Source organism: Erinaceus europaeus, chromosome X, assembly GCF_950295315.1.
Source record: "Erinaceus europaeus chromosome X, mEriEur2.1, whole genome shotgun sequence".
Lineage (NCBI taxonomy): Eukaryota > Metazoa > Chordata > Mammalia > Eulipotyphla > Erinaceidae > Erinaceus > Erinaceus europaeus.
Window position 1 is genome coordinate 558,819 of NC_080185.1, and position 23,230 is coordinate 582,048.

A 23,230-nucleotide genomic window follows, 5' to 3' on the forward strand; every position below is an offset into this window, starting at 1 on the left:
TTATCAGTGCTTCCCCATCACCGGAATGAGCAGAGGGGGATCACCGGGTGCCCTGGCCAGAACAACGCCCACGGTTATTCCAACCACCCCTCCCCAAGAGCCTATGGGTGGGGCACAGTCAAGCTTGGTCGCCAGCCTCTCAGGCCACGAGCCTCTCGTTACACGAGTTCCCGTGCCAGGGCCACGGAGGAGCTAGTGCGGCCATCCCCATCCCCCACGAGCACAGCCGATATCTGCGTGGCAGCCCGCGGCCTCTTCTGGCGGACCCATGTCCACGGTGGCTCCCAGAGGAAAGTGACTCAGCCCAGCCAAGAGGCCTGTGGGTCCAGGGGACCTTCCCTCCTCCTGACAGGCAGACAGCTGATGGCTGCTCTGGACATGTGACTGCTGTTCCCAGGGACTGCCGGGGGTTCCCATATAGATGCTTGAGACAAGGAAGGGAGCGATCTGTCCCAGTCCACACTTCCCAGAAACAGACAGTGAGACCTAGCGCCCTAAAGAAACTGCCAGAGTCAGCCAACCCAGCAAGTAGTCCCCGAATCATAGAAGAGAAGTGAAATTTACAACCCAGAAGTGAAATCTTCTGTGGACACGCATTTGGGGTGGAGATACCTGATGGGTACAAGTTTTAACCCCATTTTAAGACAGTATCGTTAGTTAGCTATCACTTTCAATGGTCAAACCCAAGTCTTTCCTGGAGCTTTTCCTGGAAGAGGTTTATGTGGCTGTCACGTTGCAGGAGCAGCAGTAAGAGGCCGTTATCTGGGCATGGAGCCCAGACTCCGTCCATGAGAGGCTCTAGAGAACATCTGGGAGGCTTGATATCTAGAGGCCAGCACTGCATGTGTGTATGTCTTTCTCCTGTGCTGACTCACAGCATTGGATCCTCTCTGGAAACACCCCCACCCTTCCAGTCAGCCTGTTTACACACACCCCTCCTGCTCCTCCCTGATTTAAATGTTTGGTTAGGAGGAAGAAGGAAAACAAGTTCAAGAGCTGCTCTCAGGCATCTAGAATTCTCTGCATCAACCTCTTGCGGAGAGTCTGATCTCACCTTTGACTCATTTTTCTGCCAGCTGGACTCTCCTCTTAAAACACCAGTTTTATTTGAACATTTGGACAAAAGTGAAAGAAAATTGTCTACAAGTGCCGAGGACCATTCAGGACACAGTTTGATACGGTTGATAAGCGGTGGTCAAAACAGGAAGATGGCAGACTTGAGGCCCAGCATTCAAGCTGACCCTGAAATCGAGCTTTTTGTGAAGGTGAGTTTTCTAGCATTTAAAAGAGCATATGGAATGGGGCTGGAAAAATATCGACCACTTGCTTTGCTATATGTGACCAGGTTTGAGCCTGGTCCCCATTACATGGAAGGAAGGAAGCTTCAGTGCTCTGGTCTCTTTCATTCTTTCTCTGCCACTCTTTATCTAAAAACAAAAGCAGAAAACCAAAACAGCATACAGAATGTACTGTTTGTTGACAGTAGGTTCAGCTTGTTTTCAAAAGTCAACATTTGGGCTAGAGATAGAGAATAACTGTGAATATATTCCTAAACTGAGCCACAGAAGGAAAACATCTCATCCAGAAAATGCAAGAAGATATGGTAGAAAGAACACCAGGATGGTTGATAGTCAGAACAATTAAATTGTGTTCCTAGTGGCTTCCTGTGTACATTTGGCCAAATCCCTCCCTGTGAACCTTTGTCTCTGTCTATATAGTGAAGGAAGCTGACATAATCATCCGTTAGCTTTCCAGCCCTCATAACTGGTGTTTTATGAGATAGGTTTGGAGAAGGCCTGAAAAGGGAAAGAGAGGGTCAAGGATGGGCCCAGACCTCATTCCACACATAGTTCAGATAGAGCTTTCTGAAGTTCTGTCACCATGGGTGAACACTGCAGCAGAATCGCATGGCCACTGTGGGGGAGCCAAGTCGAGAGTCTACATGCCTGTGATGTGAGAAGGGTGTGCTTCCTCTTTAAGGTCTGCCTCGAGTTGGGGTTTTTTAGACTTTTCAGAAAAACCCTTTGGAAAACCCCTAAGCAGAAGAAAGAATTTTGTCTTCCTAAATCAGTTTATCAGGAAATATAACAGCATGATGGTTCTGCAAAAGACTCTCATGCCTTAGCCTCTGAAGTCCCAGATTCCATCCCCAGCATCACCATCTTCCAGAGCTGAGCAGGGCTCTGTTATTTCTCTCTCTCCCTCTCTCTCTCTCAATCTCTCTCTCAATCTCTCTCTTTCTTTATCTCTCTCTCATAAAAACAAATCAATAAAATAAACAAATCTTAAGAGATATGTATGTATACATACATATATATAATTTTTAATTCCTGCTGATATGAACCATTTTCACTTTATTTTCATTGACTACTGGAAGTATGTAGAGTGATAATAACAGACTTTTATATCCTACCTGACCAACCTGATTCTAAACACTTACGGTGACTTCACTTAGTCCTGACAATTTAGGAACTAGAGTAGTGGTGGCAGTGGTATTATCAGTGGTGACAGCAGTACTTATCATTATAAGATTTAAAGTAAGGCAACAAAGGTTAAGAACCTTGCTTCTTTTAAAATCACATAGTGTCTTGACAGTTCACAAAGACATAAAATAAAGTACCAAATGTCAGATCTGTTTAGCAGCACATCTGTCAGCAAAAATAACATCTTTCCAATCATTTTTATTAATAGCTAGGGATATCAAGGATATAATAAGACTGCCTTTTTAGAATTCTAGACAAGAAATTCTTGAATTCCTGCATAGTGAAATCATACAAGTAAATGTTTGCTGAACTAGGAAGCATAAGAGTTACTTCTCCTCTCTCTGGATTCTAGAAAACCATGTGACTTCTCAGACGATACAAATAAGTTTTAATTTCCTAACCAGTCGTTGACATCTGCTAGTTTCAAATCAGAGGTAGTGGCTCTTTGTAAGATGATAAACTACCCTCAGTTGATCTCAACTCATCATTCCCTTGAATTAAAGTTTCCATCAATGCCCACTGCCGGCACTGATCTGCACGGGCACCTCTTGAACATTAGAGAAGAAAGTGTTGGCCGGGGGGCTGTGGCATAGTGACTGCGCACAGGGGTTCCATGCCTGGGGCTCAAGGCCCAGGTTCAGCCCCAGGTTCAGTCCCTACACTGCCATAAGCCTGAGCTAAGCAGTGCTCTGGTTATCAAAAAATAGTGAACTGTAAGAGGTGAGAAAATATTTCATCTCATAACAAGAACTTGCAGGTCGAAAGAAAAGCAGTTTACTAGATGGAAGGCACTGTGCTAAGCAGTCTGTTATTAACCCTGCTTCATGGCGACAAACGACTTGTCGTGTTCTCCAACTTCACACGGCTAGTAAAAGGCTGGTGGGAATTTTTGTCTAATCTTATTTGATTGTTTTTGATTTGGCAAGCATCTTAGTAAAGCTTTCCAGAATTTTATCAGATAAAATTCTTTTTTATATTAATTTATTCCCTTTTGTTGCCCTTGTTCTATTGTTGTTGTTGTTATTGACGCCGTCGTTGTTGTATAGGACAGAGAGAAATGGAGAGAGGAGGGGAAGACAGAGAGGGGGAGAGAAAGACAGACACCTGCAGAAGCCACTCCCCTGCAGGTGGGGAGCCGGGGGCTTGAACCAGGATCCTTACGCCGGTCCTTGCGCTTTGCGCCATGTGTGTTTAACCCGCTGCGCTACCACCCGGCTCCCAGATGAAAGTCTTTAAACATCGGCTTATCTAGTGATAGTGACACAAATTACAGATTTTTCTGGAAGAACCTAGAATGTCAGTAGCTTTTTTCTTGCTTTACTTTAACTTGTAATCCATGGATTTCTAGAGGTTTATTCCAAGATACTGGGAGGAGCACAGAGATTGAGAGGGGTGAGAAAGTTTAGTAATTTTTAAAAGCAATTTAGCAATGGTCTTTCACTTATCTCCTCAGCTACCTGGGCTGTGGTTTAAAAGCCTTACCACAGCTTCTTCCTCATAACAGTGATAGAACCCCTACAAATGACTACACACTTTTCTGTCACCATTAAGAATTTGTATTGGGGCCAGGCAGTGGTGCCCCTGGTTAGGTGCACAAGGAGCCAGGTTCAAGCCCCTGTTCCCCACCTGCATCAGGGAAACTTCACAAGTGGTGAAACAGGGCTGCAGGTGTCTCTCTGTCTCCCCTTCTACCTCCTGTCTTCTCTCAATTTCTCTCTATCTCTATCCAGCAATAAATTTTAAATAATTAAGAATCTGTATCACAACACCTATGTATTCCATGAAGCCAGTGAAAACATTGCCTTTCAATTCTGGATGAGTTGGGCAAGATTTATATCTAGAGACTAAGAAAAAAGGAATTTCCAATACACATTTTATTTTTTCTTTGTACAGAGTTCAGTGTTCATTGTTTAATGGAAATTGTGTATTCTCTACATAACACTTTAAACTTAAGTTCTACTATATTTGTACACAGCATTATAGACCCTACCTAATATTTGGTCAAAAATGTCCGGATGTGCTATTTTTTTTTTTTTTGTCAAGAACATCTTATCTATGTGTGAAAGAGAAAAGAGACAATACTCTTCTCTAAATGATCATTTTCAAACTCTCTTAAGACTTTCATCGGGGCCAGGTGATGGCACACCTGGTTAAGCGCACGTATTACAGTGCACAAGGACCTGGGTTCAAGCTCCTGGTCCTCACCTCCAAGGAGAAAGCTTCATGAGTGGTGAAGCAGGGCTTCAGGTTTCTCTATGTCTCTCTCTCCCTCTCTATCTCTTCTCCTATCAGTTTCTCTCTGTCTCTATCCAATAATAAATAAATAAAAATAATTTTTAAAAATGTAAAAAATAAAAAAAGACTTTCATCAACGGCAGTTTAAAAATATGGCAATGGCTGAGAGAGAATACAAAGTTTTAAGTGTGTAGGTTCTGTCTGCGGAAGTGAAGCCTGCAAACAGTAACACTTCTTGACAAGCACCATGTGTTTGAGCAAGTGAGCATTCTGAAGCCTCGGTTTCATCATCTGTCAGACAAGAACAGTAGCAACCTATCTCAGGATACCATCCTTACTGTGAGTATTCAGTGAGACGACATGTCAAATGCAGTGGGTTTTTAGTAAACAGAGTTAACAATAAATGTCAGGTATTGTGGGATGTGTTTATTTTTGCTCAAAAAAACTAGCTCACAAGCACAAAAGAAAAACTCGTTTTGGCGAGTAAATACATCCTATCTGCGAACTAAAAATACGTAAGAGGAAAGGAATTCATCACTCAGACTAGGGAATTTGCATCCTAAAACTTCAAGTGGCAGCATTTTGACTCAGCATATTATGAGCAGACAAACATACTCCGTTTTCCGGTCAAACCTCATTACAGCTCCTCTACATCTCATTGTTGTGCCTTTCCTTTTACAAAAGCAATCCACCCTTCCGGCTGTCTGTCATCAGACTCCATTCTTCTTCCTGATTTTCACCCTAATCGTGTTTCCGCTCATTCCAGTTCTGCTCAGAATCCTTCCTCTGACTTCTGCAAGGCGAGAGGGCTGGAAAAGATTCTCCATCAACGATGGAAGAAGTCAACCCTGCGACTATCCCTGTTTTTTGTTTTTTCCTGCACATCCTTGGCCTCATACATGTTTGATTTCACTGGCCCCAGACCAGGCCATTTTTTTCATTCAGAGAGACAAAGTGAGAGACCGAGGGAGATGGGAAGACACAAAAGTAGCAGAGCTTCCTCCAGTGCCATGACACTCCCACGTGGTGAGGGAGTTGGGTCCTGGGGCAGGCACATGGCAAGGCAGGCGACTCACCCCATGAGTTAGTTCTCCAGTTCTCTTAGTCTAATCTCTGTTACAAAATAAAAGTAGCTGCTAAGATTGATTGCCTATACCTTATTCCTCTTTATCTCCTGGAAATAAGCATTCCGTTCAGAGTTGCTCCCACTGCCAGGGAGAGGAAAATTTGCCCCCACACTAGAATTTAGGCTGAGCATCTGGGTGAATGATATGTCTTGCCTGCTAAGACTACTATAACAAAATAGAACCCTTTCTTCCTCATTCCTTTTGCCACTGAGCCTGGAGATGCGGTAGGTGTCCTTTACCTAGATTTGCTATCCTCTTTCCTATTTCTAGACCATTCTACCTCCGAGCCAGAGAAGTATCTAAGTTGGGGCCAGGTGGTGGCACACCTGGTTAAGCACACACATCACAGTGTGCCAGGTCCCAGGTTCAAGCCCCTGGTTCCCACCTGCAGGGGGAAAGCTTCACGAGTGATGGAGCAGGGCTGCAGGTGTCTCTCTGTCTCTCCCCCTGTCTATCTCCCTCCCCTCTCAATTTCTCTGTATCAAATAAACAAAATAAAAATAATTTTAAAAAAGAGGTATCTAAGTTGAGTCTCATAGAATTAGACAAAGCCACACAGTATCCTATTCCTTGTCATAGCTGTCTTCCAAAGCTCAGGTCACTGGCCCAGTTGCCCTTCTTTCTGGATCACTGTCACCCTCTCCCAACCCTGCTTAGCTTCTGAGATCAGACAAGATTGAGCATGTTCAGGGTGGTATAGACTCATTGTCACTTTCTCCAAAACTATTCCTGTCATAACGCTTGGTGACTTTTATATGTACACGGGTGACTTTTCCAGTACTCTGTTCGCTCTGGTCCTTGACTTTTCTCTGGTAATTTTGCTCTCCGTCATCCTTCAGACATCTCCTTTCAGCTATAAATACTTTTTGCACAATACCTCTCCTCAGCTACAAACAATCCATATATATTCCAGATCCAAATATAGATAGATAGATAGAATGTTTCTGTCACCTAAAGCAGCTACCTTATATCTATTTTCAGTTAGCCTTCTCCACTCCGTTATGTACTCTTTAATGTCTGTGTTCTTTCACTCAGCACAATTGGGGGTTTTGTTGTTGTTGTTGTTGGTTGGTTTTGTTTTTGAGTGCACCAACCACTTGTTCTTTTTTTGTGAAAAATTATTGCTCTGAGGAGATAGTACAGCAGTAATAGGACTTACATGCAAGGGATCCCAGGTTTGATCCCTGGCACCACCAATAGCCAGATGGTGCTTTGGTTTAAAAGGGGGGGGGCTGGGCAGTGGTGGCACACCTGGTTGAGTGCACTTGTTACAGTGCACAAGGACCTGGGTTCAAGCTCCCAGTCCCCACCTGCAGGGGGAAAGCTTCCCAAGTGTTGAAGTAGGGCTGCAAGTGTCTTCTCTGTCTCTCTCCCTCTCTATCCCTCCCTCACTTCCTGTCAATTTCTGGCTGTATTTTTTAAATAATTTTTTGGTAATTTTTTATTATCTTTATTTATTGGCTAGAAATAGCTAGAAGGACACCGCTTTGTTCCCGATGTTCCACACATCTGCCCAGACTTGGTACGGTCAGTGTTTCAGTTCTAGCTACTGTAATGTAGAGGTAGCCCGTTGTGGTCGTGATTAGCATGTCTCTGGTGACTTGTGATCCTGACCATTGTTGTATGTCCTCTTTCCCATTTCTACACCTCATCTCATTAAGTCTTTAATTCTTTTGCCCAGTTTACGTTAGGGGGGCTGTTACTGAGTTTTAAGAGTTCTTCACTCATGTATTTTATGTACTTTGCATATAAGATATGTTTCATTTTCATGATAACTCTTGAAAATCAAAATGTTTTCGTTTTGATGTAGACCACTTTGTGGAATTGTTCTCTCCCTCACTCTCTGGGTCCCAACCATATAGATTTTTTTCAGTCCTTTATTGACTCCTATTTATCCTTTGGATTCAATTCAGATGCCACTTCCTGAGGAAGAATCTTCCCTGACAGATACCACACAGATCGTTTCACTCTCATAACATGTACTTCCTTCCTTCAAATAATTAATTAATTAATCTCACTTAAAAATTGAGAGTTCAGAAGGATCCCGGTTCGAGCCCCCGGCTCCCCACCTGCAGGGGAGTCACTTCACAGGCGGTAAAGCAGGCGTGCAGGTGTCTGTCTTTCTCTCCGCCTCTCTGTCATCCCCTCTTCTCTCTATTTCTCTCTGTCCTACCCAACAACAACGACATCAGTAACAGCATCAATGACAACAACAACAATTAACCACAATGATAAAACAACAAGGGTGACAAAAGGGGAAAATATAGCCTTCAGGAGCAGTGGATTTGTGGTGCAGGCACCGAGCCCCAGCAATAACCCTAGAGGCCAAAAAAAAAAAAAAAAATTGACTTAATCTGGGAATTTTTTAATGTGTTTCCAGAGAGGGGCTGTCTGGTCCACGTTGAACACAGGTATTCAGTGAATATTGACTGTGAAGCAGTGCATGAAGAATAGAGGGTCCTGTTACAGATAAACTCAAGCACATGTAGAATTTAAAGCAGAAAAGTGCATTGTTTTTAAGCAACAGGAGAAAAATGATTCTTGAATGCTGTTAATACAATTTCATTAACAAGCATATTTAATACTACAGCTGGAGTCTCAACACACTTCTTATGCCACAATCAATTCTAAATAGACAGAATAACTTTAAAAAGGAAACCATGGAGTTACTATAAACACGAGACGATATTAATTGTAAAATAAAATAAGGGAGCCAGGTGGTATTACAGTTGATAGAGCACTGATGCTACAATGTGCAGGATCTGGGTTCATAGCCCTAGTCCTCACCTGCAGAGGGGGAAGCTTCATGAGCAGTGAAGCAGTGTGGTAGCTTTCTCTCTTTCTCTCTCTCTCTATTGACTTCTCTGACTCTACCCAATAAATAAATAAATAAATAAATAAATAAATAGAACAAAATAAGAAAGTAAGGCTTTGTTCATAATCTTGATACATACTATAGTTATTTAAGTACCTTAGAAAAATTAGGTTGCATACAAGACTCGAATACATTGTGTAAAATTTTACCACTTACAAATCCTGTAAATCAGCTTTTCAACAATAATGTAGTAATTAAAAATTCTATTGAGACACAAGTCATGTTTTTGAAATTGCTATCTTTAGTACACACAAAAAAAACTTTTCTAAATAAGGAAATGACCTGGGAGGTGGAACAGGAGAGAAAGTGTGGGACTGTTAAATATGGGAATATGGGTTCCTGAGTTTAATCTCCGTCATCACATGTGCAAAACTGATTCTCTGGTTCCTTCTCTCTCTCTCTCTCTCTCTCTCTCTCTCTCTCTCTCTCACACACACACACACACACACACATACACACACACAAACAGATAAGTAAAGCCTTTAAAAATAACTATTAAAAATAAATCAATACGGGTCTATTTAGTTATTACCTTGATTGAAAACATAAAATTGGGGGCCAGGGCGCAGCACACCGAGTTAAGCACACATAGTGCGAAGCACAAGGATCCCAGTTCAAGCCCCCAACTCCCCACTTTCAAGGGGGTCGCTTCACAAGTGGTGAAGCAGGTCTGCAGGTGTCTGTCTTTCTCTCCCCCTTTCTGTCTTCCCTCCTCTCTTAATTTCTCTCTGTCCTATCCAACAACAACAACAGTGGGAGGAAAAGGGTAAAATTGTCAGGCTCTACTTGTTCACAAAATAAGGAAGTCAAATGATCAGTGAACATGTGGAAATTACTTTTCAGGAGGTAAATCTGACAAGATCTATGAAACTGGAAAAAAATATATACTCTTCACTGAGAATCCCCATTGCAAGAGTAGCTCTAGAGATAGCTCAGAAAGAAACCATACCCACCCAAAGTACTTAGGGCATCAAAACCTTTGGGGTACCTGAAGTGTCCACCAGTAGGGCATGGTTGTATATATTCTTGCAATATATACAAGTTTTATTATTATTATGGTTTGTCACACTTGTCATTTGTCACTTAGTAAGATCATGCGATCTGTTATCTCTCTCTACCCAGTATAGCAGTATCCATGAGAGTAAGTATTTTCCAACTTAGTCTCCAGCAATTAGATAATTTACCTGTAGACACTCAATACACTCTTGCTAAGATATGAATGAATAAGGACTTTGCTTATTTCAATAGGCTGGAAGTGATGGTGAGAGTATTGGAAATTGTCCCTTTTGTCAACGTCTTTTCATGATCCTCTGGCTTAAAGGAGTTAAATTCAATGTGACTACCGTTGACATGACCAGGTAAGAGATATCAAGACACATTTCACTCCAGGGGTTGAAATCAGTAGACGCCAATACAACCTTGGTGTGTGTGTGCGTGTGCGTGTGCGTGTGTGTGTGTGATTGCTACCTCTGGTGGTTTAACTCTGCTTGTTTTCAATGACTCTAGAAAGCCTGAAGAGCTGAAGGACTTGGCCCCAGGTACCAATCCTCCCTTCCTGTTGTATAACAAGGAGTTGAAAACAGACTTCATTAAAATTGAGGAATTTCTAGAGCAAACATTGGCTCCTCCAAGGTACAATTTTGTGCAGTCTTATTCTTGAGATGGTCTATTCTATTGGTCTGCTGATTGCAGATTGATGATCCTCAATTCCTGACAGTTTCTTCTGTTCTCTTTATTGAAAAGTTTGCAGTGCAATTGGTCACCCTGTCCATGTTTATGAACTGTAGTGCAAGGTCATTTCTTTAATGTAGGTAGAGCTGTCGGCACATTGTGAGATGTAGGCAGTGTATTAGGAAAGGGCACAGGGTAGACGTGAAGACCTAGAAGAAGTGGGTCACGCGGACTCGCGTGCTTTCAGCCAAATTATCTGATCATTGCTGTACCGTGGGGGTGTTTATATCTTATAGTCCTCAGTTTTGCAATGGACTTGAATTCAACATGATCTCGGAGCTTCAGGCCCGAGTCTCCTTGCAGAAGCATTATGCTCTACCCTGCCCTCGACATGTGCTTCCCTCTTCAATTTCAAATACACATGAACAGTGGAGATTAAAATGTGCTTTATATTTTTAAGTGTATAGCATGTTTAAAACAAGAAAATGAATTCTGGGGGGCTGAGCGGTGGTGAGGGGGTTAAGCACACATGGTGCGAAGCACAAGGACCGGCTTAAGGATCCCGGTTCAAACCCCGGCTTTAATCTGCAGGGGGGGTCGCTTCACAAGTGGTGAAGCAGGTCTGCAGGTGTCTGTCTTTCTCTCTCCTTTCTCTGTCTTCCTTTCTCTCAATTTTTCTCCGTCCTATCCAACAACAACAACAACAACAACAGCAATAACAACAAGGGCAGCAAAACGGGAAAAATGGCCTCCAGGAGCGGTGGATTTGTGGTGCAGGCGCCAAGCCCCAGCAATAATCCTGGAGGCAAAAAAAAAAAAAAAGTGAATTCTGGGAGCCAGGCGCTGGATAACCTGGTCAAGCGCACATATTACAGTGTGCAAGGATGCAGGTTGAAGCCCCTGGTCTCTACCTGCAGGGGCTAACCTTCACAAGTGGTAAATTAGGGCTGCAGGTATCTCTGTGTCTCTCTCTCCCTCTCTAGCTCTTCTTCCCCTCTCAGTTTCTCTGTCTCTACCCAATAATAAATGAATAAAAATCGTTTTAGAAAGAAAAGAGTTCTGCCAATATTTAAATGAAGAGGAAGAAAGTGAATTCTGTGTAGTCTCTTGTGGCATAGGAATAAGAGCATTGGGGTAGAGCAATGAGAAACGGTTGAAACACTAGGTAGAGCATGAGAAACGGTTTGGGCTGGACCTTTGTATCACTGGTGGCTTCAAAGCAGAACACACAAAGGGCTGGAGGCCAGGAACCAGTCGCATGCAGTTAGACGGATGGAGGACTGCACTGCCCCCACTTATACAACAGAGCGCATAGCCATGGGAGCCTGGTCAGGTGCATGTCTCCGCCCACCCAGGATAGCATCTGGAAACAAGAAGCTAGCTGGGAGTTCTTTCTTCAGTCACTGTGCAACCAATCCCCACAAGCTCAAGTCTCAAGATGATATTTTTTATCTCACAGTCTGCACTGACCAGCTCACAGGGGGCTCTCTGCTCAAGGCCTCACAGAGTCTCCACCAGTGTGTCCATCAGCGATGCCGCCGTTGCCTGGAGCTCAGGATCTTCTTCCATGTGCAAACCGGTTTGGTCTGGGGCTGAATTCAGGCTCTTGCATCTAGATGGCTGCAGTCCCTGTTTACTGACCCTGCTGGCCTGGCTCAGCTTTCACTACCTGGCCTGCCCCTCTCTGTAGGCAGCTCACTGTGGTTATTTGCTTTCTTCCTCTGAAATTAGCAAGAGTCTGATTCTTTGACCTCTCATAAAGGGTCATTTGATTAGTCATGCCCACTCAAGATAATCTTCCATTTGTCGAACTCCAAGTCAGTTGCCTAGCAATCTAACCACTGCCATAGTATCCCATAATATATGAGTCCCATCCACACTCAGGAGAAAGACATTTATTGGTGATTTAAATCAGACAAGACAGCAGGGGCCTAATTCCACACCATTCCCAACACCAGAGTTCTCTGTCCCATTCCCTCCATTGGACACTGCAGCAGTTCTCCCAAGATCACAGATATGGGTTGACTATTATTTCTAGAACTATCTGTCTAGATTTATATAGATTTGCCCTTTTTTCTATGATCCTGCCTTCTCTTCCTTTCAAAGTCACACCTACTACTTCTGAGTGTCTTCCCCCCCTTCTCTCTGTGGCCCTGATGGAGCTGGAGTTCAGAGACCTCTGGTCATCTTCCTTCCCCTAATATTTACCCCCCTGTGAGAGTATGGACCAAAATTATTATTATTATTATTATTATTATTATTCCTTTTTTACAAGCTCTGGCTTAAGGTGGTGCTGGAGATTTAACCTGGGACCTTTGGTACCTCACACATAAGTCTTTTTTGAATAAGCATTATGCTGTCTCTCTCAGTCCTGGACCAAAATTCTTTATGAGGTGCAGAAGGTGGGAGTTCTGGCTTCTGTCATTGCTTCTCCACTGGACATGGGTGTTGGCAGGTGGATCCATACCCCCAGCCTGTTTCTATTTTTGCCTAGTGGGGCAGGGCTGTGAAGAAGGGAGCTTCCAAGAGACATTGGTGAGGTTGTCTGCCCAGGGAAGTCAGGATGGAATCGTAGTAGCATCCGCAACATGGTGGCTGAGATGCAGTAAGATATAAAGCAGGACAAAATTCCTAGTAACCAGCAACCATAACGTAGGGATAGAGCAGATAGGGATAGGGATTTGAGGGTGGATAGAAGTGAGGATATATTTGTGGTAATTTTTCTGCAGGTGGACTAGAAATATTGTCTGGGAAGATGGTGTCAGAGTTGAGTATAGGGCTAGAAAGCAGGATCAGGGCAGGAAGTAGCCCCCAAACTTGAACAATTTATATAAACACCTGTTTACCACATCCATCTGGCCCAGGGCCCAGATCTATTCATATTTAGCAAAGGAGCCTGTATAACCTTGGAGTCCCTGTCAGTTTGTGTTCACAGTCCATGGTCACAGCTGGGAACTAGAATTCTAGGCTGCACTCATTTCAGGACCAGTTTGCCTTGAGTGGCAGAGAAAAGTGATCCAGCCACCCTTCGGAGAGTGGGACAGTTCTAACCACTGGTAGTTTATAGTGAGAGTACAGTCCTGAAGAAGTGATGGGGCTCGGTGGTGGCGCACCTGGTTGAGTGCACATTTTGCAATGTGCAAGAACCCAGGTTTGAGCCCCTGGTCCCCACCTGCAGGGGGAAAGCTTTGTGAGTGGTCAAGCAGTATTGCAGATGTCTCTGTCTCTCTCCCTCTCTATTACCCCCTGCCCTCTTGATTTCTGGCTCTCTATCCTAAATAAATAAAGATAAAAAGATTAAATTTAAAAAAGAAGTGACCAGTGATGGTGGAGAGAGATCTCTGTTAGAGATCTAGGCCCATTGAATCTATAGGAGAATCCAAGTTTTCCCTGACTAGGTCCCCAGGTGATGAGGTGGCTTTGCAGTGACCAAGAAGACCATCATTAAGTGAGCCTGTCTCTTGCCTTTTTCCAGCTTTTGCAGTACCCACCCCTTTTTTTCTTTTACCTGACAAGCTTAGGCTTTCTCCCACTTTAACAAGGGAGAAAGTGTTGAGTGTTATTTGTCGTATCCAAATCGGTGTTAGGTTTAGGGGGCTGGCCTCAAGTCGCGGAGGAAATACACCTAGGATTTGAGTGGCGACTCAGCTGACCTTGAGTTTTACTGCATTGACTTGTGTGGTGACTCTAATAAAGGTTGTCATAGTGGTAATAATTGTCCTTTAGTTGATAAATATTTTTACCAGTCTGTCTCTTGGCCAACTGTATAGTGTTTCTTCTAAAGGTGATCAGGGGGCAGTGACAACGCTGACGCTGCCAACACAGATTAAGAGCTGTATCTTTCTTTCTGAGGAGATAAAGTGATTGAGGGTAGTGGAGTAGGAGGTAGTAGAGAAGGGCGCCTAAGCCTAAGTGATAAATATTTGATTAGAAAATTTAGGGGGCCCAAAGTTGGCACAACAGTTAAGCAAAAATAGTATGAAGCGCAAGGAACTGCACAAGGATCCCAGTTTGAGCCCCTGGCTCCTCACCTACAAGGGGGTTGCTTCACAAGCAGTGAAGCAGGTGTGCGGGTGTCTGTCTTCCCCTCTCCACCCTGTCTCCCCCTCTCTCTCAATTTCTCTCTGTCCTATCCAATAAAAAAATGAAAAAGGGCCTCCAGGAGTAATGGATTCTTAGTGCCGGCACCGAGTCCAGCAATAACCATGGAGGCAAAAAAAAAAAAAAAAAAAGAAAGAAAGAAAGAAAAGAAAATGTATAGTGCCTTCTCTAGGCCTTTCTACTAGATTGCTGAGCTAAATAGTTCTACCCTAACCACAGAGGACTATTAAGCACTTTTACTTTGAGGTATATGGCCCTGACTTATGGATGCCTCTATACATGGACCCAGTCGCCTAGGCCCTAGCATGCATCTAGGATCTGTAACTTTGCTAGAGAAAACACCATCCGAAGTAGAACTAGGTGGTCCCATGTGTCAGGAAAGGTCTCATCAGATTATTGGGGTTGGGAGGTTGACATCCCCAACTTGGCCTCTCTGGATACAGTCCTAAGCAAAAGGCAGTGGCGGTATAACGTGGCATGGTGGCACTGGTAACATTAAGAAAAACATTTTCCTGGGTGTCTTTACCAGGGAATAGGAGTCTTGAAGACCACTTCTGAATGTTGTCTGAGTCACCTGCCTGTTGCGGGGAACCAAAGCAGAGCTCTCCAAATGATACAGGATCCTAGGATACTGCAGTCACTGTCGATATTTTGTAATCTACACTGTTTATTTTTCATCCTTGAGTTATTTTATTATTTTTGCCTAAGGGGATTCTTTTCATTCTTATTCCAAAAGCATAAGGAGATGTCTAATTCTCATCCCAGATCAAAGGAATCCATTTTTGCTAAAATCATAGTGCTTGCAAAGTCATGGCTTCAGTTAGCAGTTGTCTAGTCTCCAGTACTCTAGATCTTTATCTTCAGTCTTTCTGAGATACTTCGTTTTAAGTGAACTGGTGATGGTGAATAAACTGTCTGCCTTTTGGGCCTAGACTTGGAAGTCCCTGAGTACATGGCCAGTTTTCTCCTCGGAACATTTGCCAGATGCTGAGATTTCTCGAGGTAGGAAAATAAATTAAACTAAGCAGAAAATTCCTGAAAAAGAATTTCCTTTGGCAGTCCCCTGGGGGGGATGAGTTTAGTACCTGTCAGGGCAACATCTGTCCTGGGAACAGCATAGGTGAATATCCCAAAGGACCATAGTGAACCAGATTAGCTTTTCCGGTCTATAGCATCATAGCCTTGATGTAGTTCTTAGCACTGGATTTATTCTCTAGAGTGAAACGGTCTGAGCCACTCCTTTTTGTCTGTATATCTCCTATTCAGTAGGAAGCCACAAGCTGCTGTTCCATTTGACGGAAGGGTAACACAGAGTAAAAGGCTATAAGGAATAAACAGCAGGCGACAGCTTTGCTGGAGATAGTTGAGAAGAATTGTTTTCAGATTTATTTGCTTATTTATTTACAATAGTTTATCTGTTGCACCACCTCCCAAGATGCAAGAATTTTTTAACTTTCTTGGTTTATTATTTTTAAAGAATGATTAATGAAAGAAACAGAGGAAGAAGAGGCAATGAGAGAAGCAGAGTATCACCCTCCCATATGCCGTGCTGGGGATAGAACTCAGGGCTTCACGCTTCAGAGCCCAACATGCGCCCACTGTGCCACCTCTTGAGCAGTTTTTTTAAATTGATTAATTGATTTTATTGCCTCCATGGTTATGGCTGGGGCTTGGTGCTGCACTACAAATCCATCACTTCCAGCTGCCTTAAAAAAAAGATTCTATTTACAAATGAGGACGATAGGAGAGAAGGAAAGAGCCAGACAACACTCTGGTCCATGTGCTGCTGGGGACTGAACTCAGGACCTCATGCTTGAGAGTCCAGTGCTTTATCCACTGCGCCACCTCCCAGACAACTCTACTCTTTTTCCTTGTTTTTTTTTATTTGATAGGACAGAGAAATTGAGAGAGGAGGGAGAGAGAGAGAGAGAGAGGAAAGAAAGACACCTATAAACCTGCATCCCCACTACAGGTGGGGAGTGGGGGCTCAAACTCGGGTCCTTGGCAGGTCCCTTGCTCAGCACCACATGACCTCCGCAGCTTGTTTAATTTATCGGTGGTTTAATAATGGTTTACAAAATCCTCAAATTATAGGGGTGTAGTTATAGTTTCACACCATAGCCACCGCCCAGCCCACCCTGCTCCCAAGGATAAACACCTTGCTTTTGGTAGTCTTAGAGTTTGGCTACTTCTTTTTTTATTATTTACAAGTCCATCTGTTTCTTTTTTATTTTTTTTAATATTTATTTATTCCCTTTTGTTGTTTTATTGTTGTAGTTATTCTTGTTGTCATCATCGTTGTTGGATAGGACAGAGAGAAATGGAGAGAGGAGGGGAAGAGAAAGATACCTGTAGACTTGCTTCACCCCTTCTGAAACTGACTCCCCTGCAGGTAGGGAGCCAGGGGGCTCGAACCGGGATCCTTACACTGGCCCTTGCGCTCCATGCCACGTGCGCTTAACCCACTGCGCTACCTCCGGACTTCCAAGTCCATCTGTTTCAATTCTTTATATTACACATATGAGCAAAACCATCCCATAGCTGTCTTTCAGAGAAATGGAGATCATCTGGGAACAGATTACAAATTATAACAAGAAGACTCCTGGAACACAGAACTACTAAAGGAGAATTCTCCTTGACTTCAGTTCTTCCTCCTCACCCACTTTATTTGTTTGTTTGTTTGTTTGTTTTGAACCAGGGCACTGCTCAGTTCTGGTTTATGGTGATGCAGAAGACTGAACCTGGGACTTTGGAATTTCAGGAATGAGAGTCTTTTTGCGTAAAGATTATGCTACCCCCCTCCCCCACATTAAAAAATGCAGAGCCAGGGTCCTGAAGTAGCACACTTATTATGCAAAAAAAAACTTCCACGTCAAGGGAGTCCAGCAGTAGCGCAGCAGGTTAGGTGCAGGCGGCTGCACAAACTGCAAGGACTGGCTTAAGGATCCCGGTTCAAGCCCCCGGCTCCTCACCTGCAGGGGTGTCACTTAACAGGCGGTGAAGCAGGTCTGCAGGTGCCTGTCTTTCTCTCCCCCTCTCTGTCTTCCCCTCCTCTCTCCATTTCTCTCTGTCCTAGCCAACGACGACATCAACAACAACAATAATAACTACAACAATAAAACAACAAGGGCAACAAAAGGGAATAAATAAATTTAAAATTTTAAAAATAAAACCTTCCATGTCTGAGGCTCCAGGAACCACCACAAGTCAGAGCGCCAGACTATTTTCTTAAAGATTTTTAAAAATTTATTAGATAGAGACAGAGAGAAATTGAGAGGGAGGTAGAGATAGAGGAGAAAGACACCTGCAGACCTGCTTCACCACTTGTGAAGCTTTCCCAGGGGCTTGAACTTGGGTACTTGCGCACTGTAATGCGTGCACTTAAGCAGGTGTACCACCATCTGATCCCAGAGACCGGCTTCTTGTACTATGCAAAACAACTTTGTAATACCAAGAAGAAGATATCTCAGCAACTTTTTCTACTCTCTCCATTTTTTGTCCCTTCACCTGTTCATCATTGTGCTGCCGCTGCTGTTGTTATCATTATTTGCCACCCAGAGGCGCTGCTGGGGCTTGCTCCTGCACAGCTCTACCATTACTCTTCGGCCATTTTTTCCTTATTCTTTTATTTTGATAGAAGGTGAGAAACAGAGAGAGAGGACCCATCTGCAGCAGTGCTCCACCACCATGATGTCCCCTGCAGGTGGACACCAGGGACTTGAACTCAGGTCCTCGAGCATGATAACTTGTCTTCTACTGGGCGAGACACCGCCCAGTCCTTCTTCCTCTTTTAGAAGTTGCAATATTTCAAATCATATTTTTCCTATAAATCTTTCTAAATATATTAGACCATCATATCTTCTGCCTGGCAGGTTTTCAGGGGTATGCATGTGGTCCTAATTACCTTTCAAAACATTGTTCCTACCGTTAAATGAGTTTAGATTTACAGACAACTAGTTTCAAATGATGCTTCTCTTTAGGTATCCTCACCTGAGTCCCAAGAACAAGGAGTCCTTTGATGTGGGCAGTAACCTCTTTGCCAAGTTTTCTGCATACATTAAAAATACACAAAAGGAAGCAAATAAGAGTAAGATACCATTCTTAGAATCTGTCTTGTTTGATTTACTTAATTATTGTCATATTGTCAGGCACAGTAGAATTTCCCTGAATATATAGTATGTGTTTATAAATACTGTCCTTTTTGTTCTTTATCATCTGAGCTTCCCCGGAATGAAGTCTTATTAGACTTAATCATCAATATAGCAAAAAAAAGGGGAAAAGAGAAAGAAAGAAAGAAAGAAAGAAAGAAAGAAAGAAAGAAAGAAAGAAAGAAAGAAAAGAAAAAGTAATCAAACTGTGTCTTAAACTTTCTGAGAACTATGGGGGGGGAGTGCACAGTGAAGGGCGTGTGATTTATACACACCGTGTGTGGGTGTGAAATCTAAAAATTTTGTAAAACACTGTTAAACCACTTGCAGAATTTTCTAAAAGATTCACTATAGTAATTACCAGCACAGCTCAAACAGATTATTGAACTAATTTTGGAGCTGTATTTCTGCGGTGGGGTGGTGGCACACCTGGTTGAGCACACATGTTATAATGTGCAAGGACCGGGGTTCAAGCCCCCAATCTCCACCTGCTGGGGGAAAGTTTTGTGAGTGGTGAAGCAGTTTTGCAGGTGTCTCTCGGTCTCCCTCTCTATCCCCCTCTTCCCTCTAGATTTCTGGCTGTCTCCAATAAATAAGTAAAGATAATAATAAAAAAGTTAAAAAAAAGTATTTTAGTCACCCCCCCCCCATACATACACACACAACATCCCTAATCCTGTGTACCCTTAAGGTTTCTTAAACGTTATCTCCCACAAAGATTAAGAAGATTTTCTTTCTTTTTTTTTTAAACATTTTTTATTTATATTATTGGATAGAGACAGAGTGAAATTGAGAAGGAAGGGGGAGGAAGACAAGGAAAGAGACAGATAGACACCTGCAGACCTGCCTCACCACTTGTAAAGCTTTCCCCCTGCAGGTGGGAACCAGGGGCTTGAACCTGGGTCCTTGCACACTGTAATGTGTGTGCTTAACCAGGTGCGCCACCACCTGGCCCAAATTAAGAAGATTTTTCTATCCTCTGAGTCATGATGTCCATTAGTCTCTGAGCCTCCTTTCAGACTCCTTTTTCCCCCTTTGGTTGTCCTTGTTGTTTATCATTGTTGTTATTGTTGTCATTGCTGTTGTTCTTGTTGTTGGCTAGGACAGAGAGAAATGGAGAGAGGAGGGAGGGGAAGCAAGGGGGAGAGAAAGATAGACATCTGCAGACCTGCTGCACCGCCTGGGAAGCAACCACCCCTGCAGATGGGGAGCCGGGGGTTGGAACCAGATCCATTTATTTATTTACTTATATTTATTTTCCCATTTGTTGCCCTTGTTGTTTTATTATTGTCGTTATTATTGTAGTTGTTATTGATGTCATCGTTGTTGGCTAGGACAGAGAAAAATGGAGAGAGGAGGGGAAGACAGAGGGGGAGAGAAAGACAGACACCTGCAGACCTGCTTCACCACCTGTGAAGCGATTCCCCTGCAGGTGGGGAGCCGGGGGCTCAAACTGGGATCCTTAAGCCGGTCCTTGCGATTCATGCCATGTGCACTTAACCTGCTGCACCGCCCGCCTCCCCTTTCAGACCTTTTTTGTATTGAGTGATAGCATATACCACTTTTCATGTACTCTTCACCAATGCACCTTTTTGAGAAAAATTCAAAAATATGTCCACTCAGCACGTGGTTGAACACTTGACTCTTGTCTTTTAGATCATAGAAAGCCAGTAAGCAGTGTGTATAGAGATGTCTAAGTGTGTAAAAAGTGTGTTGATAAATGTACTTAGTCATGAAGATAATCCATGGATAAGTAACCTTCTGACCTCCTTGCCTCAGCTTTTGAAAAATCTCTGCTGAGAGAATTTAAGCGTCTGGATGACTACTTAAACACTCCACTTCTGGATGAAATTGATTCCGACAGTGCTGAGGAAGCCACGGTGTCCAGAAGATTGTTCTTAGATGGGGATCGACTAACACTGGCTGACTGCACTTTGTTACCCAAACTAAACATTATTAAAGTAAGTTTCTCCAGGGCCGGCTGGATGGCTCACGAGTTGAGGTTGTTTGCCATGGCTTTCCTGTCACTGTTACATTAGCGTGTACTCCCATTTCTCCTCAGAAGAAAAAGCCAGGCTGATTCCTGGGGAGCACCAAAACTTCTTGTTTCTTCTTCTTAAATAAGGAGATGCGTCCACTGTTTATTTATAAAACAAGGATGGCACTACTCATTCCACAGAATCAAAATAAGGCAATAAAATGCTTGAAGTGGTGTCTGGGCCATAACAAACGATAAGTAATGTAAGCTTTTAACATTCTGATGATGATGAATCAAATTCCTTTCTACTGAACAGAGTTTATTTTATGTCAGTTCCTATGCTAAACACAGATAATACATAAATAAGAAAGAACTGGAACCTTAAGCAAATTCTTTGTCTACAGTGGAGCACATGTGCCTTTTCCCTGTGTTTTCTTCTTTTAAAAACAAGACATGATTGAATACAGTGCAACTATAAGCATAATTGTAGAATATAGTTTTGTCTACATTTATATAGAGCAGACACTAAAGTTTTTCGATCCAAGATTCTACGAGTTTACTTTATGGGATCTTGACTTTGAAATATGTGTCGACGTGCTAGGAGTGTTACTGTCACCTTTTAGGATCACCATTTTCCTCTTCATTTTTCCAAAACCCTAGGTTGCTGCCAAGAAGTTCCGTGACTTTGACATTCCAGCGGAGTTTTCAGGAGTCTGGCGCTACCTGCACAATGCCTATGCCCGTGAAGAGTTTACCCACACCTGTCCTGAAGATAAAGAAATCGAAAATGCCTATGCAAGTGTGGCTAAGCTGATGTGCTAGACTAGCTCTCTCAGGAGATGACCACTCTCTTTCTTGGCAGATTTCGCTTGCTGTCACAGTAGAAAGGTCTTTGGATAATAGAATATGGAAAATACTATTTCCTCACGCCGACTTTCTTACGAAATACAGCACTATATCGTCTGTATCTGCTGCATCCAGTGGATATGTCCACTGTGCACTGCATAGGTCTTCACAGCCTCACTGCATTCTCGTTATTCCCACACTAAAACCACTGCAATCTGAGTCTTTTGCTGTTTGATTTAATTGCTCCTTTTTTTTTTTATCTCAGTTCTGGTTTATGATGGTGAGGAGGTTTGAGCCTGGGACTTCAGAGGCTCAGGCATGACAGTCTCTTTGCATGACCATTATGCTATCTACCCCACTGATTTAATGCCTAAACTGCATCATATGTAAGCTTAACAAATGTCTGGTGTTACATAAGTAAAGACATAATCTCAAAGTGCTCCTTAAAATAATTTGGTATAAATAATTTATATGGCCTTATATTTTTATTAGCTCAATATGTGCTCGAGTTTATTCTGAAATGAATGATTCAATCAGAGATTGAGTATAGCTGCTAGTCATGTCCTACAAGAATGACTAAGAAAAGAAGCAGCTCCGGAGTCAGGCGGTAGTGCAGCGGGTTAAGCGCACGTGGCACAAAGCACAAGGACCGGCATAAGGATCCCGGTTCAAGCCCCTGGCTCCCTACCTGCAGGGGAGTCGATTCACAGGCAGGCAGTGAAGCAGGTCTACAGGTGTCTTTCTCTCCTCCCCCATCTTCCCCCTACTCTCTCCACTTCTCTCTGTCCTATCCAACAACAACAATAACTACAACAATAAAACAACAAGGGCAACAAAAAGGAATAAATAAATAAATACAAAAAAAAAAAAAGCATCTCTAGGAAGAGATCAAGACAGACTGGTTATGTCATGGTAAAAATAAGTGAGAATATGATCTTTACAATAAGATTATATTGCTTTTAAATGAACAAGAATTTATGAGATAAAATAATATAATATCATAAAAATATGTGGCAGAATTGGACCTTTAATCAATAGAAATGATTTTAATAGATTTTTCTTTCTAACTGGAGCACTGCTCAAGTCTAGCTTATAGTGGTGTAGGGGACTGAATCTGGGACTTTAAAGCCTCTGGCATGAAAGCCTCTTTGCAGAACCATTATGCTACCTACCACGGCCCAGAAACATTTTTATAAAAATAAAGCGAGGGAGTAGGGCAGTAGCGCAGCGGGTTAAGTGCAGGTGGTGCAAAGCTCAAGGACCTGCATAAGGATCCCGGTTCCAGCCCCTGGCTCCCGGCTCCCCACCTGCAGGGGAGTCGCTTCACAGGCAGTGAAGCAGGTCTGCAGGTATCTGTCTTTCTCTCCCCCTCTTTGTCTTCCCCCTCCTCTCTCCATTTCTCTGTCCTATCCAACAACAATAATAACCACAACAATAATAAAAAAATAATAAAAAAAAACAAGGGTGGTCCGGGAGGTGGCGCAGTGATAAAGCTTTGGACTCTTAAGCATGAGGTCGTCCTGAGTTCAATCCCCTGCAGCATATGTGCCAGAGTGATGTCTGGTTCTCTCTCTCCTCCTATCTTTCTCATAAATAAATAAAATCTTTTTTTAAAAAAGGGCAACAAAAGGGAATAAATAAATAAATATTTTAAAAATAACTAAATAAATTGAGTCTTTTATTCAGTAGGACTATGAAGGAAACTAAGAGGTTTGACTTCCAAAAAACTTGCTTTCTCATGGAAAGACAGTCATTAAGGGATCATC

At 42.9% G+C, this 23,230-nt stretch overlaps 1 protein-coding gene across 1 annotated transcript; it reads left to right on the plus strand.

Annotated features, from left to right (window-relative positions):
- Positions 1–803: 803 nt before the first annotated feature.
- Positions 804–21,934, plus strand: CLIC2 (chloride intracellular channel 2). The gene is made up of 6 exons (XM_007536670.3): positions 804–1,265; positions 9,969–10,078; positions 10,227–10,352; positions 18,473–18,579; positions 20,420–20,601; positions 21,279–21,934. The coding sequence occupies exons 1-6, from the start codon at positions 843–845 to the stop codon at positions 21,438–21,440; spliced, it is 1,110 nt and encodes a 369-aa protein (XP_007536732.2). The 5' UTR covers positions 804–842; the 3' UTR covers positions 21,441–21,934.
- The last annotated feature ends 1,296 nt before the right edge of the window (positions 21,935–23,230 follow it).

Bases quoted from the DNA above. Each gene is read 5' to 3' on its own strand.
- CLIC2 (XM_007536670.3), top strand. From the start codon at position 843: ATGTGTGTATGTCTTTCTCCTGTGCTGACTCACAGCATTGGATCCTCT. The intron at 1,266-9,968 runs GTGAGTTTTCTA...TTATTTCAATAG, and splicing joins AAATCGAGCTTTTTGTGAAG to GCTGGAAGTGATGGTGAGAG. The intron at 10,079-10,226 runs GTAAGAGATATC...CAATGACTCTAG, and splicing joins ACTACCGTTGACATGACCAG to AAAGCCTGAAGAGCTGAAGG.